At 46.3% G+C, this 14,903-nt stretch overlaps 1 protein-coding gene across 3 annotated transcripts in view; it reads left to right on the top strand.

Annotated features, from left to right (window-relative positions):
* Positions 1-14,903, top strand: part of slgA (proline dehydrogenase slgA) — a 351,644-nt gene that overhangs the window by 294,191 nt on the left and 42,550 nt on the right. For all 3 annotated transcript variants that reach the window (XM_037419347.2, XM_075891047.1, XM_037419352.2), the window contains exon 8: positions 6,346-6,438. In XM_037419347.2, the coding sequence (XP_037275244.1) occupies positions 6,346-6,438 (93 nt within the window). The remainder of the gene's footprint in view (positions 1-6,345; positions 6,439-14,903) is intronic.

The following is a 14,903-nucleotide window of genomic DNA, read 5'->3' as shown; positions in this document are numbered from 1 at the left end:
TATTAGGTCCTTAAGTTCCGGGTCAGCCCACTGTCGTTCAGCGAAGTCGTCGGCAGTTGTCGTTCCCAAGAAGTAGTCGTCATCCAGGTCGTCAGGCGGTGGTTGGTCGACAGGCGCACGAGAGGGACAGTCGGCATCGGAGTGTTTCTTGCCGGACTTGTAAACAACGGTAATATCATATTCTTGAAGTCTCAGGCTCCATCGTGCGAGGCGACCTGAAGGGTAGCTTCAAGGTAGCTAGCCAACACAAGGCGTGGTGGTCACTCACAACTTTGAAGGGCCTCCCGTAAAGGTATGGGCAAAATTTCAACGTAGCCCAGATGATGGCGAGGCACTCCTTTTCTGTTGTGGAATAATTGGTTTCTGCTTTGGATAGCGATTGGCTAGCGTAACTAATAATCCTTTCAAGCCTGTCAGCCCTCAGCATAAGAATGGTGCCAAGACTTATGCTGCTTGCGTCAGTGTGTATTTCTGTCTCGGCGAATTCGTCGAAATGGGCAAGTAACGGAGGTGTCTGGAGGCGATTTTTAAGCTCCTGGAAAGCGTGTTCCTGCAGCGTTTCTTACTTGAACTCCATGTCGGTCTTGGTAAGGTTAGTGAGTGGATCAGCGATGCGGGCGAAGTTTTTCACGAACCGCCTATAATAGGTGCACAGGCCCAGAAATCGGCGCACCGCCTTCTTGTCTGTGGGCGGCGGAAAGTTGGCAAAATGGCGGCTGTTTTCCGTGGATCGGGACAAACTCCAGACTTGCTAATCAAGTGCTTCAGGAACAAAAGCTCCTCGTACGCAAATCTGCACGTTTTTGGCTTCAGTGTGAGTCCGAACGTCTTGATGGCTTGAAGTACAGCTTCAAGGCGCCAAAGATGCTTGTCGAAACTCGAGGAAAATATGACGACGACGTCCAAGTATACAAGGCAAGTCTGCCACTTAAATCTTGCCAGTACTGTATCCATAACGCGTTGAAAAGTTGCAGGCACTAAGCAAAGACTGAAGGGCATCACCTTAAACTCAAAGAGGTCGTCCTGTATTACAAACGCCCTCTTCTCTCGGTCTCTTTCGTTGACTTCGATTTGCCAATAGCCAGTCTTGAGGTCCATTGACGAAAAATACTTGGCGTTATGGAGCCGATCAAGTGTGTCGTCTATTCGTGGGAGAGGATACACGTCCTTTCTTGTGATTTTGTTCAGGTGGCGATAATCAACGCAGAAACGTAGGGTCCCATCCTTTTTCTTCACTAACACCACGGGGGACGCCCATGGACTCTTTGACAGCTGGATGATGTCATCCCGCAGCATTTCATTAACTTGTCTCTTAATGGCCTTGCGCTCTCTCGTCGAAACCCTGTACGGACTCTGACCGAGTGGTCTGGCATTTTCTTCGGTTAAGATGCGATGTTTCGTGATTGGGGTCTGCCGAATTTTCGATGACGACGAAAAGCAATCTAGGTATTGCAGGAGCAGGGCCTTGGGCTGTTCTTGCTTATGGTTCGGAAGTCTGGGATTGACGCCGAAACCCCGCCCCGCCGCGGTGGTCTAGTGGCTGAAGTACTCGGCTGCTGACCCGCAGGTCTCGGGTTCGTTTCTCGGCTGCGGTGGCTGCATTTCCGATGGAGGCGGAAATGTTGTAGGCCCGTGTACTCAGATTTGGGTGCACGTTGAAAAACCCCAGGTGGTCAAAATTTCCGGAGCCCTCCACTACTGCGTCTCTCATAATCAAATGGTGGTTTTGGGATGTTAAAGCCCACAAATCAATCAATGATGTCGAAACCTATGGTGGGGCTTGGTACAGATTATTCTGGAACCTACGTCACCGCCAGCGATAAGGCTAGAACATGCTATGGCAAGAGTATAAATGCCGAGGCACTTCGCCGCTTGTCAGTAGTTGATCGATGGCTGACGCTGCGTTCGCTGCTATCTGTGCAAGACTGCTACTGTTATCACACTTTCTGTTTACCAGGCACAGGTTCACCCAAATAAACAGTTGAATCCCAACATAAAGTCTTCTGTCTTCGGCCACATCACGAGCCCGTGACATCTGTGGTGAGAATTGTGTAGCGTATTGGGGCGATAACAAAACTTGAGGAATGGAACCTGACAATACGATGGCGATTTATGAGCTCTGAAGGCTCGTGGCTGACGCAGCGGTAGGATGAAAGGCAGTAAAAACGTAAGAAGGCTAGAACCGTTTTGCCATTCCTGTCCAAAGAATCTAGTAGCGAGCGAAGCCAAAGGTTTGACCGGGGCTTTTGCCGCAGCCAGCTGCGCGGTCCCGTCCATTGACGTGTGTCCTAGGAAGACATGCGCGAGTTGTTCTGACGTAATTATATTGAAATTTCGGCCGGGAGCATTTGTGCTTCCCCTTTCAGACTCTCACCTTAATGGAAAACCTTACCTTTGCGTGTTCGGACACTCCAAGCCAACATAAGACCGCAGCGTCGATGTTAGCGCTTGTGTTTGGACCCCCCCCCCCCCATTGTTTTTCACGATATTTTTTTGGTGCCATGAATGAGGGAAAATAATTAACAGTAATAATAACTAAATAGTGACGGCAAAAGGTGAATATGCTTCTCGCTAAAGGCACAGCACAGCTACAAATTAAAAAAAAAGTTGGTAATCCTTCTCATCTGCTCGGGGGTTTGACGAATTTCTCTGTTGCCAGGTTGACAGGTATGCACTTGAGAGAGAGCAAACATTCCGCCCCAGCCTTTCTTTTTCTTCTTTTCCTTCTTCGCGCACAGCCTTGATGTGTTGGAGGTGCCGCCGTGGGATTGGGCGTGGTGCTTAGAGCATTTTCGGAGTGTGGTATGTCCGAATTAAGTGCTTTCGCGTTTGAATTACAGTGCGTTTTTGCCCATTGGAATGCACATAGCTTTGATAGGACCACAGAGTCGGTTCTAATTAACTGGAAGTTAGAAATAAGTGTGTTCGAAAAAATGAAATTCAACATTAGTAAATTATGCTTTCATAATTCTAAAATCACCATGATTGCCACAAGAACTCTCTCGGTAAGCAAGAAAATACTCAAAAAGAAATTTTGGATGGTTTCACATAGTTGCATTAATGCATCAATTGCCGTGACTTCATAAATTTTGACGTTTTCTTTACTAGTTTCTACATAGCCCTTTAATACTAAAAACAAAGTAAACTGGCTTCTGACATGACTCTAAACTTAACGTACCTAAGTCTCAGGAAATCACTTAGAGCGAATGTCACTAAAGTAAACAAAAATATACACATTAAAATTCTTGGTATCTGTCACACCGGTCCCGTTAATTAGGGAGGCGATCGCCGGGCTAATTCCAAGGGCCGAAGTATCGGCCCCCCGAACCGCACCACGAAAGCGTGGACAATTTAGAAGTGGTCCTTTTTGGCGCGCCAGCGGACGCCGGCTGTGGCCCAAAGAACAAGTCGGAGCCGAGAGTTGATAAACAAATTATATTCTCAATAATGGCAGATCGAAAGCAATACACAAAAATGCACACTCCTCAATAGTTACATACAATATGTCACCAATCAAACCAATCAATCAACGTACTACACAATACAATCAGCCACACTTGAAACAACGGACACGGACAACAATACGCACTACAATGCAGTCGCATGCATTGAACAACCAAGACACTTAAAGACTAAAGAGACAGAAAACCTATTCAGTCCAAAGTTCTTGGAACCAAAGTCGAGATGATACTCTTCCGAGAATCACTCACTCAAAGTCCAGCGTTGTTGTCGTTCCGCAGCCCTCGAAGTTTCTCTTCCAGGAAACCTCCCGTCTTCAATTGGCCACTCTTTAAACTTCAACTTCTTCGCCGGAACACGTCGGCTTCACACACGCAGTTGTTGCCCCGCGTCTTCGCTCGATAGCGGTAAACACACACTCTTGCCGGTAGCTCGAGTCGTCACCCCTCAGGTGGAAATCCTCTTCACCTCCGGCCTCGTCCCTTCGGACCAAAACTTCGCCGACTACACGGCGGAATCCCTACGCGCTCTGGCGTTAACTTCCGTCTCCTCCTGATTTCTCATCTCGGCCGCTCGATTAACTACCTTCCGCGCCACCTTCCAGAAATTTCTCGTCATTTCGTCGGCGCGATACGCAACGAAGGCTGGGGAGAGGTGTGAGACGGTTCGACTGCCCTCCCCGGAGGATGATTCAACTCGGTTTGACCACGCCCCGTTCGTTCTAGAAAAATCGCGGGCTTGCTGGGCCGCCGATGCGGGGTGAGGAGGTTCGTCTGCGACGCCACGCTTCCGCGGGGAGAGCGCGCGCCTGGGGACCTTGGATGTTTGTTTTCTTTTTTTTTTCTTTTGACCTCGCGGCGTCTCTTTCGCGCGTTATCGCAAGAATTTGGCGTCGCGCCCTTTTTTAGCGCTCGTTCTGTGACAGTATCACATGCGGAAATTTCAGCACGAAATTCAGAAATAATTTATAAATGTATTAGTACCAATATTTTCTCCCCAATTAATAAACCTGAGATGGTGAAAAGATCGACATGAATGTTCTCGAAGCCTTTTTCAATCTAAAACGATCCTTTGTTGTAGGTCAGTGTCCATTTAATATCAAAGTTTTTGAGGCACTTTTTCTCCAAAGTGCTCTATTATGAATATATAGCTATGCCCAAGTGCTCCTATTAGTAATATTACCTGCTCCAAAACTAAAATTTTACTGCTTTAAATTGCTTCTAATAGCAAGATTACCTATTCCAAAATGATCCAAAACTAAACTTTTACTACTCCAAAGTGCCCCTAATTGCAAGATTACCTGCTTTGAAATAATCCCAAACTAAAGTTTCACTGCTCCAAAACTGAAATTTCACTGCTCCAAAAGTTGCTCCAAATCGGCAGCCCCCAGTGGGATCACTGTTTTCGGGACATCCACGTGCCAGACATTTTGTGTTGTCTGGGATTACTCTATCGGAGTCCTTGCATAATCAGGAAGTTCCAGAGCATGCATCTTTCATGATCATATGGTGGTTTTGGGACGTTAAACCCCACATATGAATCAAGTTCCAGAGCATACAAATATTTCATGGTGCATTGTTAACACTATATTGAAAACATACTATGGCATACCTATGCGACAGCTTCGTACTGGTTATTTTCATTTTGTGTGTTAAATTATATTTTAAACAGAAATCACTCTTTATGCGCCTTCATTTAAGTGTGGGACCGTAGCTGCTAAAATCTTCGTCAGGCTGCTCTATGTGACAATCCACTAGATAAGCTCCTTCTCTACACAATGCATGGTCTTGGGCGAGTAAAAGGTTTTTACCACAGGCTTCAGAATTGTGAGCGGATCAAAATTAGGCACATTGTGCAGGGAACAGCTTTTTAGAAGCATGTATATTGATTATTGAAATAAATAATCTGTTTCTTTAAGGGGAATCCAGCAGTAGAGTCAAAATTTTTTGAACAAAACAACGAAGTCGGCCATTTTTTCTGACCTTTGGGGGGCGCCTTCTCAAACTAGAGGGGCCGGTTCATTTGAACTAATGAACCCTGGATAATCTACCCCTGCTCAAGATGCTTGTGTTGTTTGAAATTCCTGAATGCTAGGCCACTTCTGACCTCCTATTAGTGACAAGTATTGCCTATACAATATTCTAATTTGGTTTTGAAGTAACGGCATGGGCTTATCTAAGTATTCAGGTCTGATAGATGTTTTCTGTGGTTTGATGTATGCAGAGGCCTCTCGTGATGTTTCAGAGGTCGAGCAAGTATTTTTAATATCATTGAACATTTGCGGGGCGCGCAGAATACCCTGACTAGTACCCAGCGAAGACTTTTGTTTGTCACCCCTCTCGCTTCCTTGGTAGCTGCTCTCAAAGTGGTTTTGGCTGCTCACACCAGGAATGCTTTTCTTTTTCAAGGGACATGCTCAAAGCATCCACATTGTTTTATTCTTCACAGCCCATGGATCCCCCTACAGCGTATTCAGTGTCACCAAAGCTTAAATGCATGTAGGCTCACACGCTGCCCCACTGTGGAGCAGTAGTTTCTTATGGTATTTAGGCAGGCGTTTCGATGTGACACCAAATAGTTCTGAAATAAAAGCATTAGCATTAATCATACAATGCGTTAGAGCATTTACAATTCAATTTGAACATTACCAGCCAAAGAGCTACAAATTACTGTAAAAAGTCGCAGACAAAACATTAGCTGTCAGGGGTCCTCTAAAGTAACTAGTTACAGTTTCAAGTTACTGAAAAAAGTAACTAGTTTATCAGTAATGCATTACTAGTAATTGCCCGAAACAGCTCATGTGTGATGCATCACTTTTAACCAACTGGTCTGTCTAGCACAAGGTACAGCAGATGTATGTCCTTGTTCTGCCTCCCTTCTCTGCAGACAGGGCGCATGGAGCCAATCATTTCAGCCCTGACCGAGGAAGAAGAGGAGATGTTCCGCAACATGATGCGCCGTGTGCATACCATTGCCAAGGTCAGTGCTGCTCCTTTCTGTGCAACTGCAACAAAATTTTACTTGGGTAGAATTGACTCAGAGTGCGTAGTGTACTTTGGTTAAACAACGATATGTGAGTGAAAAAGCTTGCAATTGCATATTTGATTTATAATCAGTACTCTAATTGACGACATGGAACCCTAGCGGTGTGCCTTTATGAGATGATCGTTGAGATCAGTTTATTTTTTTGTAGTACGAAATCCGGTGCGGTAGGCTGGTAGAACATTTGTTACAGCTGGAACTAGCTTTCATGTTTTTCCGAAGAAATGTCAAGTTCCAAAAGTTGCAAGCTATTGGATTGAGATGAAAGGAATGGGAGGTGTCGAAGAGCATGGGGCTTTATGAGGTGCACTTCAAAGATGGCGAATATAAACACCACCGGTGCCTCTTGCTGGAACACTGTTGAATCTGAATGCAATGTTAAATCCTGACGCAGTGCCTTCAATATTCTGACACTGCAAACACAACAGCGGAGAACCCCAACGAGAGTTTGGAGAAGCGCTGGAAACGACTTGGAATCATATTAGACAGCTTTAGTATTGCATGTTTCACTTACAAAATTATAGCATAATGCTATTCCTTTTTGCAATGTGGCGTGTATCTCTTTTGAATGAAACAAAAAAGAGCTAGGCTGGACATCACAGCTGAAAGTCAACAGAGCATTCGTCAGATCATGCAAATCACGTGGGATCCAAAGTATTGAAGTAACATAAACAATCGTGGCATACTAGTTACTTTCAGAAAACAAATCTAATTTCACGTCAAGCGCACAATGATGGCACAGTGTGTTCACAGTCATTCAAAAAAAAAAAAGAGCGTCTCTATTTTCTAGAGTATATTCTTTTGTCTTAAAAGAATGGTGCTACCATATTTGAGTTTGTGCATTCTTTGCTGCAGGCGTTTCTTACAGCTCCAAGAAGCATGATGAATGCACCAAGATTCATTGTCTTGTTTATCTGGGCAATTTTCGGTTTCTGGGCACCGTGTATGGCAGTGACATAGCCATGAAGGTGGCTTAGTCGCATGACCACACAAAGCTTTGACGTGCATCATGTTGAGTATTGTCTGCTCTTGCAGAGATGTCCCACACAAGCACCTGCAATACAAATGTGCTTCTAGCTGCAACAGTCGCAATGCTTTGCCTGTACATACCTGTCCAGAGCTCCCTCACATTATTACGGATCTGGTGTGACATCGCTATAACTTTCGTTTCCTTTCCTACAGAGGTACGTCAGTGTCGGACATGCTAGCAATGTGCTTAGATAAGGGGAATGAGCATTTAGGTACACTTTGGAAGTAAAATAAAATGTTATAGTGTTCTAAACATTTTCCGTGTTCGATCAATAGTTTGCAGTGTTCTTGCACACAGAGGAAACCCACAAGAAGCTTGTTACCACCTCGAGACTTGATGGTGTTGCCCCTTTAAGAAACATTGCTATGCGTGGTTGCATTGTGCTCTCGGCACCAGTGACCATACAGACTGTTTGGACACAACAATCCAAAGGCAGTCAGGATTTCATCACATTTGGTTCCTCAACCTTGTAGCATTTTTTAAACACCATCTGGTTCCTTAACTACTTACACTGGTCGCATGAACAAATTGTGGTGACTGTTATGTGAAGGCTGTGTATCTGACCAGGCTTTGTCTGGAACCACTGGTGGAGATGCTGGCCAAAGGGAGAAAGAAGCTGGAAAGCCCCATGGCCAGCATGCGCCTCATGCACAGTTCAATCTCTGGCAGCACTTTACCTGCTTATGCTATGTTTGTCACCAGAATAAACCAACTTCAATTGTTACTGGAGTGTGTCACTTGGCAATCAAACACTAGAAACTGTAATCACTGTGGCACTGGCAACTGATGGTCACTACAAGCTGTCCACCTTACTGGAACTGGAAATTGATAGAGTGTTGTCCTTGTAGATAATTTGACTGATACGCTAAAACCACCGTATTTTCAATGCATTAGCGAAAGAAGTTGCCTCATTCATTCTGCACAACTTTGTTCTCCACCATGGCACATCTTGTGAACTGCTGAGCAGCCACATACGTATTGCTCTTGGTGGTGTTTGTGGGGGCTCAACGAATCAGCGAGCATGCGACACGCCACGCTCTTGGAATGAACGGACACAGTAGAAGCGGTCGGGGCAAACAAACACAACATGCATACATTTATTTAACTAATTTACAACGACGATATCGTCCACCGAATGATACATCAATTGTAATTAACATGCTACCATACAAACAACATAACACAGTAACACACCAAACACACAATCACATATCCAAGGCAGCGTCACCAATGCTTGACTTACCACGTGGGCCCCCCGGCGCGCAGGCCCAAGGTGCCACGCGCCGAGGACCCACGCTAGAGACAACCGTTCGCGGCAGCCGTTACGCGCAGAAGAGACTCACTCAACTCTCGCCTGCCACCGAATCCTGCCTCATCGTCGGCGCTACCACTCTCATCGTCATCGTCGGCGCTACCACTCTACCAACAGTGGTACTCAACGCGAACACGCCATCTATCGTCCGGCGGTTGTCGCCCCCGAGCTACGGCTTTTGTGCGAGACATGTGCGCCACGCGGCGCAAACAACTTTACAGGGGGTGTCAGCACCCCCACATGTTTTTGTCAATCCTACCTGAATGCCAAATCGTTTCACATGCTGGTATCATCCACAAAACAGTGCTGTAACAGAAGGATTGAACACAACTTTCGACGACATGTTGTTGTCTCACATCAAAGGCATTGTCCAGAAAGCCCATTTGATTTCATTTATTTTACCTTAAAGACCCTGCAGGGGTGTTACATAAGGGGTGGGGTATACATCATAAACAGGAAAAAAAATTACAGGGACTGTTCACAAAAAAAATCTTGTTAATGCATCAGTGAAAGCAGTTGGGGTGGTGATGGAAGTGATGTGGTGAGGAAGGTCATTGTAGTCTTTGGCTGTGCGATGAAAAAATGATGACGAGCAAGCAACAGTGCGCGCACTTGCGTGAGCAACATTGTATGAATGGTCTGTGCTCTGTGAAATGCGTGAAGGAGGAGAAATGTACGGTGCGTGACGAAGTGAACTGTTGTAAAACTTGTGATATAATGATAAGCTCACGATACGACAACGATGAGCCATCGATTCCAACCCAGAATCTATTTTCAAAGATGAAACACTGATGTTGTATGGGAATAATAAATGAATATACCTTACTGCGCGACTCTGCACGGACTCTATGGCGTCGTTGAGGTAGTTCTGATAAGGGTTTCATATGGGCGAAGGATATTCAAGCTTAGGCCTGACCAATGTTTTATATGCAAGCAGCTTTAAGGGTTGAAGAGCACTGCGGAGGTTTCGTTTGAAAAATCCTAAAGTTTTGTTTGCAGATGAAGTGATGTTCACATGGGAGCACCAGTGGAGATCATGCGTAATTGTAATGCCTACGTACTTGTATGAGTTGACATGGTCGATGGGGGTGTTGTCAATTGTGAAAATAATGTGATTATGATTATGTCTGTGAGAAATCGACATGGATTTACATTTATTTGTATTCAAGACCATCATTCACTGATCACAGCAGTTTTCAATGTTATTTATGTCTTTCTGCAATCAGATGTGGTCATTGTTGTTAATGATAGATCGATAAAGGACGAAATCGTCTTCAAACAATGGAATGTTAGATGATACATGGGAAGGTATATCGTTTCTGTATACAGTCGAGCCCGCTTATAAAGAATCTCGAGCTTGACGTGGCATCCGTTTGCTGTATCCCGAGGTTTGTAGTAAGTGAAACAAAGCTTTCAAAAAAGTTGCGAGTTAAAACACAAACTTTATTGCCCAAAATAGTCCGTGATGCACGTGTTTCAAAGAGCAGTAGCGATAAGGGCGGTCTCGAGTTTATTTCAAACGGCAGCGTACTCTTCGCCGAGGCCTGTGACATAAGCAGTATGAGGCACTTGCTCCGAAGTTTTGTCGTTCTCGCAGTTCGATTCCTCCAAATCACTCTTGCCGCATACGTAATTCACAATGCCTTAATCTGTGCACGGTTCCGTGGTGTCGGCATCATCATTGGCCGTAATTAAACCATCACAAGAGATGTCCCACTCCCTCTGCCAGATCGGAGTCGATGACGCATTGCCACAAATCGCCGCTGGAGTGGTCCTTTTCGGAAGCTTCAGGCTCGGCATCGGGCCCGACGTCGAAGAAGTCGGCCTCGCGAAAACAGTTTCGCATGCATGTAGTCGTCACCGCCGCCCACAAAATATTCACCATCTCGACATCTGAATACCGGGACGCCCGAAGCGGCATGTTGGTTGCCACGTGGTCAACAGCTATGGGCAAGCGCTTCGCAACGCGGCACCCAACGCGCGGATTACACCCAAGCCAAGCGGTCACACTTTCGACGTTTTGTTGAGCGGCAGGAAAAAGCTTGCAAGGTCTCCCAACCGCCATCCTGACCACACACGCACACCGCGAACAAGCAAGACACGCACACACAACACACATGCCAGAACGCGTGGTACAGCTCTGGGCCTCTCGGAAAACTAAACTTCTGAATTCGAGTCAGCGTGGCTGGTGTCGTGGTTCGGTGGAGACGGGCAAACGAGTTGTGTCAAAAGAGGAGAGCCAATTTAGGACAGAAGGGCAAGGAGTTGCGGTAGGGTGAAGAGGGGGTGAGGATACTGTGGGAAGGCGAGCTTGAAAACTAAAACACGCGGGAAGGAGGCAGGTTGGGCAGCTCGCTTGAAAGGTCCGCGAAACGCGCAGAGGTCTAAGCATGGCCGCCTGGATCAGCGCGCGCGGCTGTGTTCAAAGAATCGGCGGTCATGGTCTAAGAATCGTTTTGTTGCGCCGGCGGGTTTGCGTGGCCTCATCGACTTAGATATTTCATGATTCGTTTTGTTCAAATTAACAGCCGTTTTTACGCTTACGTACGTGTGTGGAGGGTATGTTGAGTCGAGTGCGAAGTGAGCGAGGACAGGTCTCAAACAAAAAGAGAATCACGAATTATCAGAGTAGGTTGGGTACCATACACGCGTGCACTAGAACTACACGATAAGCCAAGACGCAGGCGATCGCATACAGACAATGTTGGCAAATGGTCGGCTAACTTCAGGCCGGCGACGACAACGACAGTACCAGCGATCAAAAACAGGGAAGATAGCCGACCGGTCTTCGAAAGATGGATGGCAGTGTGAAAACACGAGCCGCGTCTGGCGATGCGCGTGCTCAGACTAGCGGGTGGACAAAGGACGGAAGGGTGTGTAAGAAAGAGCAGTCTGGGAGAGTGGCAACAAGAGGCGCGTGAAGGCTGGGTCGGCGTTTAACAATAAGAATCTATGGGCACCTTGTTGAAAGTGGTTTCCCAGGAAGTTGGCAGAGTGTTGGCTCCATTCGCTGTAACCGATCGGCGGCGCTCGGAGACTTTCGTTGTAAGTGCGATTTTGTGTCATTGAAACAATGTATATTTTATTGGTCACGTGGATATTGTTCATTTTAGGTGAAAGTTCGTTTTAAGTGGGGCCGTTATATGTGGGTTCGACTGTATTATGAATAAGAGGGGACCTAAAACGAAACTATGCAGGACGCCTGACGCGACTGGTAGAAATTCAGAAGCAGTATTGTTGATAATGACAGATTGTGATCGGCTACTGAGAAATTCCTTTATCTAATTTAGGATGTCAGGGTGCAAGTTAGGGTGTTTTAATGATAATCTTTAATATTAATTAATATCAATATTTAATTTAATAATTTAATATTGTCGCGGTACAACGCGAATAAAACACAGGTACACCTTGAGACAACGAAAGCAGCGTGTTCTCAACAACTGAGCCAGAAGATCATCTTCTTCTGTCTCGAGTGAAGCTATAGGTCCACTACTCATGTCCACTACATCCCCCATCTTCGTTTTTGTCCATATGTAGACACCTGTCATTTGCCTCCCTCTCAAAGAGCATCGCCCCGATGCGAAGTTGTAATGAAGTGTTTTTTTTTCTCAAGAAAAGTCTCACACAATCACTCGCTGACGTAAGGCTTCATGCGGACTACGTGAACGAGTTCAGGATGGCGCTGGCGACGCCTTGTACTATACGAACTGTTGGGAACAACTTCGTAAGTGACATCACTCAGTCTTCGCAGCACTAGGTACGGTCCAAAGTGTCTTCCTAAGAGCTTTTCGGAAAGTCCTCGTTTCCGTACCGGCATCCAACCCCATACTTTGTCGCCAGTTTGGTAGACGACTGTTCTGTGGTGAGCATTGTAGCAGCCTGCATTGTACTCTTGCTGCTGGCTGATCCATAAACGTGCAATTTGCCTAGCTTCTTTCGCGTGTTCGGTAAACGTGTCGGCATCCGGGACGATGTCGTCGCCTTCGTGTGGCAACATTGCATCTAACATGGTTCGTACTTCTCGTCCATGAACGAGGCGGAACGGTGTCATGCGGGTCATTTTTTGCTTGGCCGTGTTGTATGCAAATGTTATATATGGATCACAATTTTCGTGTTCAACGTCTACGTACATCAAAAGCATGTCTTCAATGGTTTTGTTTAGACACTCTGTCAGCCCGTTCGTTTGCGGGTGGTAGGCGGTGGTCTTACGATGCTTTGTTCCACTCAGCATCAAGACATGATCCAAAAGAGCTGCCGTAAATGCGATTCCTCTGTCTGTGATTACGACGGTTGGTGCACCATGCCTCAGTACAATATTCTCTATGAAAAATCTTGCCACCTCCGCTGCTGTACCTCTCTAGATAGCCTTTGTCTCGGCATAACGGGTCAGATAATCTGTCGCAACGATAACCCATTGGTTGCCTGCAGTAGAAGTAGGGAGTGGGCTCAAAATGTCCATGCCAATCTGGTGGAATGGAGTCATTGGGACCTGTACGGGTTGCAGGAGGCCAGCTAGTTTAGTTGGTGGTGACTTGCGTCGCTGGCAGTCGAGACAGGTACGAACGTGGTTTTTCACGGCTGTGGTTAATCTTGGCCAGTAATACCTTTTCTGTACCCTGGCCAACGTTCTTGTGTAACCCAAGTGGCCAGAGGTAACCTCGTTGTGGCATGCTTTCAGTACTTCGGTGCGCAGGGCTGCTGGGATGACGAGATAGGCAGATCCCGTCGACGAAAAATTTCTTTTGTAGAGTACTCCGCCCCGTAAACAAAACGATGACAACACTCTTGCGAGAACTCTTGATGCCTTCAGAGATCTGCCATCCAAGTAGGTAATTAAGCCAAGCAACTCAGCGTCGTCACGTTGCTGCTGCGCAATGGTGGTCGTGTCGAGGACACCGAGAAATGATGTTTCCTCCTCCTCGGGTAGAGTTGCCGACTCAATGGGTGAACGGGACAAACAGTCGGCGTCCATATGTCGCTTTCCTGACTTATGTATGACTGCCATATCGAATTCCTGCAGCCTGAGACTCCTACGCGCTAAATGGCCGGCAGGGTCTTTAAGATTTGTTAACCAACACAGTGAGTGGTGGTCACTAATTACTTTGAAGGGGTGGCCATATAAATATGGACGAAATTTTGTAACCGCCCATACCACAGCGAGACATTCCTTCTCATTCGTGGAGTAATTAGCCTCAGCGCGTGTTAACGTTCTTCTTGCGTAAGCGATTACTCTTTCTGTGCCTTCTTGCTGCTGCACAAGCTCAGCTCCCAGACCAACATTACTAGCATCGGTGTGAAGCATCATAGGGGCTCTCTCGTCAAAGTGGGCAAGGACTGGAGGTGTTTGTAGTCGCTGGCGAAGATAGTTAAAAGCAGCTTCCTCTTTGTTATTACACTCAAAGGTGACGTCTTCTCTCATGAGGCGAGTTAACGGTGATGCCATGCGTGCGAAGTCTGCAATAAATCGTCGATAATATGCACAGAGGCCGAGAAAGCGTCTGACAGCCTTTTTATCGGTCGGCATAGGGAACTGTTCTACGGCTGCGATTTTTTCAGGATCGGGATGAAAACCTGCATAACTAATGACATGACCAAGAAATCGCAGCTCTTCGTAGCAGAAGTGGCACTTCTCAAGCTTCAACGTCAGGCCCGCGGACTGTATGGCTCGGAATACCACCTCAAGTCTCTCAAGGTGCTCGTCAAACATTGCGGAGAACACTATGACGTCGTCCAGATATACTAAGCATGTTTTCCACTTCAACCCAGAAAGCATGGTATCCATGAGTCTTTGAAAGGTAGCAGGCGCTGAGCACAAACCTAATGGCAAGACCTTAAATTCATATAACCTATCTGGTGTTACAAAAGTGGTCTTGTCGCGGTCTCTTGGGTCCACCTCGACTTGCCAATATCCACTCTGCAAATCCATTGAAGGGAAGTATGGAGCGTGTTGAAGTCTGTCCAGAGAGTTTATACGCGGTAGTGGATATACGTCTTTCTTGGTCATCTTATTTAGCTTCCGGTAATCCACACAGAAGCGCAGGCTGCCGTCCTTTTTCTTAA

This window comes from Rhipicephalus microplus, chromosome 3 (genome assembly GCF_043290135.1).
Source record: "Rhipicephalus microplus isolate Deutch F79 chromosome 3, USDA_Rmic, whole genome shotgun sequence".
In the NCBI taxonomy this organism is placed as follows: domain Eukaryota; kingdom Metazoa; phylum Arthropoda; class Arachnida; order Ixodida; family Ixodidae; genus Rhipicephalus; species Rhipicephalus microplus.
This window is presented reverse-complemented; position numbering and strand designations above follow the sequence as displayed.